The sequence below is a fragment of the Trichoplax adhaerens genome, genomic scaffold, assembly GCF_000150275.1.
Source record: "Trichoplax adhaerens TRIADscaffold_3 genomic scaffold, whole genome shotgun sequence".
NCBI classification, from domain to species: domain Eukaryota; kingdom Metazoa; phylum Placozoa; class Uniplacotomia; order Trichoplacea; family Trichoplacidae; genus Trichoplax; species Trichoplax adhaerens.
In genome coordinates, this window is record NW_002060945.1 from 4,407,278 (window position 1) to 4,413,429 (window position 6,152).

At 35.1% G+C, this 6,152-nt stretch overlaps 1 protein-coding gene across 1 annotated transcript; it reads right to left on the reverse strand.

Annotated features, from left to right (window-relative positions):
• Nucleotides 1–286: 286 nt before the first annotated feature.
• Nucleotides 287–2,595, reverse strand: TRIADDRAFT_54495 (uncharacterized protein; the record flags this gene model as incomplete). The annotated part of the gene is made up of 2 exons (XM_002110964.1): nucleotides 287–681; nucleotides 2,169–2,595. 2 exons carry the CDS (start codon nucleotides 2,593–2,595, stop codon nucleotides 287–289), a joined length of 822 nt encoding a protein of 273 aa, XP_002111000.1.
• Nucleotides 2,596–6,152: the final 3,557 nt, after the last annotated feature.

The following is a 6,152-nucleotide window of genomic DNA, read 5'->3' on the forward strand; positions in this document are numbered from 1 at the left end:
GCAATATTGCATCTTTACCATAGCACAGTAAATAATCTTACTAACATCGTTGTCAAAATAATAATGATTCTCATTTTAACGGCTTAATTGGATATTTTTAGGCTCTATAATATGACGAGTTAGGAATATTTGGTCGAAAAAAATTAAGTTAGTAATTGAATAATAGCTCAAATGGAGTTGGCTTAAGCTAATCATTTATCTTGAGTATCATCTTCTGACGTCTTCTCCGCTGAAGGATTTATCTTTTTCTGACGATCTAAAGTAGCTTTCTTAATGGATTGAACAATCATATCCGTTTTTCCAAATCAGGTGATTGATTGTCACCAAATGATCTTGATTGCTTTAATGTGTCTATACCAGAAGAATCGACAGTTAAACTCTTGGAAAGTCTCTTTCTTTTATCGTCTGCCGACAATTCCAACCAGTCATCAGTCTTCTTTTTATCATATAACTCCGACAGGCACTCAGTGCTACCATATTCAACAGCAGCAATTTCCAAATCGGATGCCTCTTCTGATGATGCTTTACCTAGGAACTCATCGTCTAAAGCAGTAACATGCTTAAACATACAAGGTTGTGATATTTGTTCCTTTCGAATACGTAGTGATGACGACTTTGAGATATCCTTACGTTTGGTGCGACGTAAGAGGGCATTTTTAAGGAATCCGGCTCTCTTTTTGGCTATAATTGAGTCATATAATGGGTACCATTTGATAACATAATATAAAAAAAAAGATTCAACATAAAAGAAAACGTATCAGTTGCAATCTCTTTCCATGTATGTCAGATAGAAATGACGAAATATCACTTGCTAAATTAGTTCTTGTCGATACAGTATGGCTAGCTGCAATTAATACTACATGTAGAAGCATTAAGATTAACGTTTATAGTTGTAAAATGAGACATCAATTATTTTATGAACTGATTGAAACTTGGACAATATGCTAATGTATGGTCAACGAAGGATTAACAAGTCAACATGCGGCTTTTCCATGCAAGAAATTTATGCTGTATTTAGATTATTAGATAGCTTTAGACTTGAGCTATCGATGGATCGACTCATTACTGAGCGTTCGAGTAGTATAGCAAGCTGATCAATCTCAATCGAAATAAATGTAAAATGTTAAACGGCGACCCATATCCTCAATTGGATATAGAATTTAACTTAAGTTCAAAGTTCAATCAATAAAGAAGTTGAATGTATGACTCATTATGAAGTCCCTACACAGTCCAATCCAGTTCAATTCCTGCTCTAGACTTACGAGTTAATACTGGAATAAAGTAGACAACACGGCAAACTACATTATTGACCAATTCGAGGAAAATTAAATCGCTTCTAAATTGATCTCTCTGTGACTTAGAGTTAATTAATAGTAGAATAAAGTAGACAACACGGCAAACTACATTATTGATCAACTTAAGAAAAATCAAAATCGCTTCTAAATTAATCTCTCTGTGACTTAGAGTTAATAGTAGAATAAAGTGTAGACAACACGGCAAACTACATTGTTGACCAACTTAAGGAAAATCAAAATCGCTTCTAAATTGATCTCTCTGTGACTTAAGAGTTAATAGTAGAATAAAGTAGACAACACGGCAAACTACATTGTTGACCAACTTAAGGAAAATAAAATCGCTTCTAAATTGATCTCTCTGTGACTTAAGAGTTAATAGTAGAATAAAGTAGACAACACGACAAACTACATTATTGACCAACTTAAGGAAAATCAAAATCGCTTCTAAATTGATCTCTCTGTGACTTAGAGTTAATAGTAGAATAAAGTAGACAACACGGCAAACTACATTATTGACCAACCTAAGGAAAATTAAATCGCTTCTAAATTGATCTCTCCGTGAAATCTGAAGAATTGCACATTTGTCTGAATTAATCTACACTAGCAGATCGTCTCATAGGTGCACTATTTACAGCAGAAAGGCGCTTTTGGACGCCATTCCAGAGACTAGTTTACTGTCCATGTTAACATTGGAACAGCTTGGCTATTATAGTATGATCATGCAGAATAATATTTTACCGCAATATTCTATACTTTAAGTTGAACGAATTTGCTATCCTTGAGTCAATTCATAGTCATGTCGAAAGGTAGCCCTATCCTTTTCCTACGTATCCAGTTCAATTTAGCAAAAACAAAAATGGCGGTGAAACTCACCGTCTCTACTATTGCTATCAGCGATTATTTGCTCTATTTCTCGGTAATGTGATGCAGCAGCTTCTTGACTTGCAAATTTAAAGCCAAAATATTCTCCTTTAGTCTTGCAATAGGTATGAAAATCATCTTGTATCGATTGATACTTTAAGCCTGGTTCGATGCTATCTCTCCAGATGATGAAACCAGTCCCAATTTCGACAAAACATAGTTCAATTTCTCTCTTGCTTTTAGTTTGTTTCTGAACGATAGCCGGTACGCCTCTACCGATCAACTTCCATCCATCGATGCTTGTATTAGCCACGTCTTGGCTAGCACTAGTAGATTGAAGGAAATGAATTGTTGCTGTAGTCGGGCAAACATGAACTTGACTGTTATACGATGAAACGCTTAAAGTAACTTGAACTATTTCTTCTTGAGTTAATGCCATAGCCAAAAGTCAACTATTGAAAAAGGAGAGTACTATATTATTTATCTGTACGCATCAAAGTGAATGCTCTAACTTTTTCCTCGATTGTACCTTTCAAAACAGTGTACAAGAGGGTTGTTTTCTACAGGAAATTTGAACATTAACGCTGCAAAACTGATCAACCAACTGTTTAGAACGAGTCTATTACGTCGAGAGGTAGGGAAAAAAACTCTTTGAGCGATATCGATTTAATCATTGATATAGAGCTATCGATGGTGACATATTTGCAAGAAGAAATACAAGATGGTGTTAAGGATAGGATCAAAAATAGGGTTATATCAGGGATAATTATATATTTGATGAGTAATCCATGACTATCATTGCAGCTTTGTTACCCTAATTATGTCGCTATGAGTCTATAGAATTTGTATAGTACTATTTCGATTCCATAGATGAATTCACTTTAGAAATGTTGCTGCAATACCTTCAAATTTTCATCGAAATACATGGTAGGATACGATTCAATATCGAATAAACGCGTTGATGCTTCATATTGGATGATTTCGTTTTTCGATCAATTTTATGCTGATTCACTGCCCAAAAGGACTAAAAAAGGGTTCTCGATGCCTCCGTTTCTAGTTAGATGGCAGCGCCCTAATGGATGCATGGGATCAATACTGAACTCAATAGCGATATTTTACATTTTAAATCGTCCAGTTTCATCAATTTTATCTCATACATATGTTCAAAAGGATAAAATATGTATCCTCAACACATCCTTTTCTCACTAAACGATGAAATTTGCGGCGATATTTTAGGTTCACTATTGCAATTTCGCGTCCCTGTTATCCCATATTCAATATGGTACAACTACTTGAATGGTCCAATTAGTCGGTCATATTTTACATTTCCTGCCACGATTTTCATCCATTTTATCCTACAGGTACAATTTCTCGCTCAATGTAAAAGATTTGGATCCATCTTTTATCCAATACTGTATGAAATCAAAAGTATCCAAAAATGTGCTGTGAACACTCTCAATTTGACGTTCAATGATAGAACTACAATCTATAGTAAATGAAAGTAAAGTCAATTAACATGCAAACATCCAACGAATATCGCACGTTGATCCAAATCAATAATTTGGATCCATTTTATCCAGTTTGGAGTAGATGGATTTAACGAAAAATTAAAATAAAAAATGGACAGACATGCAATGAAATTGCTTTGTTTCTTACTAAGGTATAAAAGATTGAACATGTAGGAAGTCAATCCTCAATCCTAACTTGCTAACGTGGATAGAGAGCAAGAGAGAAAGTTATTTAGAGTAGATAAGTGCAAGGGAATCGAAAAAAAATGGCCAAATGCGCAAAGAATTGTTTTGTTTCTTACCGAAGGCAAGAAAGATTCAACACGTAGAAAGTAAATTAAGTAAATACTATTTTACTCTTACTTGTTAACGAGTGATGAGAGAGAGAGAGAGAAAGTTGAAGTCTATCTCAGATTCGCGATTTGGATAGACTTGATTTAAAGGCAGAAAGTGGATTTTAAGCGATCTCTAGCAGTAGCAATACTATCACAGGAATGCGCAAAAACATGCTGCTTTAATATTAATGCGCGTCCATGTATCAAGCCGCGAGGAGATGACATCAAATCGTCAACAAACATGCAAGTAAAATGATTACTCAGCGCTCGGGAATGGCTTCAAAGTCAATAATAACTAAACTGTTACGTAATGGATAGGAAGTAACAGCAGAAATTAGAGTAAAAATGGGCTAGGATTCTATCAAAACTTCTCCATTTCATCTTCTACCTTACCGAAAGGAATTGCTAGAGGTGTCAAAGATGACTTGAAATACTTTCAGATTGCTGGATAAGGTCCAAATTCTCGGTGATAACAATTTCCTGCTTGGATCACTTGAAAGATGGTGAGGAGAAGGAAGAAAATATCGATGATATAACTTGCAACAATTACAGAATGAGTCTCAGCCAGTAATGATATAAAAATAGGCTGTAGAATAGGCTACACTATCAAAATTAAGCAGTTAAACAACTGAGATTTTGAGCGACATGATTTCATCAAACATCAACTACTGATGCTAATGGCCATTTGCTGTTCTTAACAGGAGTTACTGCTTCAACAACGGATTGATTCTTATAGAACAAGCAAGTCAACAGTACAATAAATAGAATAATTCATCGAGACAAGTATATTAGTACTGGCAGACATGTATTTACTATTTTTTGCAATGGTTTCAATTAACTCGATTACCTTTGCGCGTAAATTAGCTTTCCACACCTCGATAGCGACTAGAATGGCAGTACAGTAAAATGCGCTGATTTACCTCGATTTTTTTTATCTTGGATCTTGATACTATTTATAATACTTTAGCCTGTGATCAATAACAACAATAAGTGGCAATCCTAGGTAAGGGAGAGGATCCCGTATAGAATAATGAAGTGATTAATTAAAATGAGTTAATAGCCTTAAAATAACAGAACAACTGGTTACGGCGAAGACTGAAAATTCTCCACCATGACAGCAGCTCCATTAGTGTAGTCAATTTGATTATTTGACTTAACTTCTCTCGCGGTATGAGGTAGCTAATTTATGCAAAGTTATGTAGGGTAGTGACATGGCTATACCTTAGCTTTAGTAGTAGTAAAGAATCCTGTTTAGATTCTATCCGAGATGATTCTTTCTCTTTTTTTCAACTTCATAAACTGAGGATAAGGAAATTCGAGACGAGATTGGAAAGAAAACAAAACTACGCAGTGGTGGTCTATGGCGTGCAAACCACTGTCGCATAACTTGTCCAATTTAGCTATTCTCATTTCTTAGAGTAAAACATCGATTCAAGCTGATCTCTTTACAAGAGTTGTGCATGCCTTGGATCAAATTATGCATTTTCGTCTACTCTATATGTACTGTAGTTCTACGACAAACGTCTTCGTATTTAGGATGGATTAAGCTTAGCGTCCGATGATTAAAAACTGCAAAACTACGATGGTGAATTGAACGATAGCTTGAAGAGATGATAAGTACGGCATAATCAATAAGAACGATTCTAATTTTCAAGTATACTATGCAACAAAACTTGTATAGTAGCATCTTAATTTATTGATTTGTAAAACGGCAAGAAAGGAAGCCGATTCTGTTGTAGCACAGACCAGGGTAGACATACTTAAAAGGTACATAATTTGGACTTGATCCATTTGATTTAGAATTTAGAAGTGACGTGGATGATCTGAATAGTTTTTATTATCGCATACGCCAAGTATTTGGCCGATGGTGCACAGCAAAATAGATCTACAGTAGTTCTATTCGCTCAGCACCACTGTACTTATCGCTGTGTATAAATGCAAATTGATTTGTTAACGAGGAGTATAACTCATTATTGATATTGCAAAAGCAGCAAAGCAACTGCAAGTCAAGGGTACGAAGCCATCATGTAATCTGGTAGTTGTAATATTTTTGCCTTCTTACCCAGGAATATAGTAGATAACATCAGCGATGTAACTCTCCAATTCTCAGCTATTGAAGAGTTAGTCTTTTTTAGATTCTACTTCAACTAGAG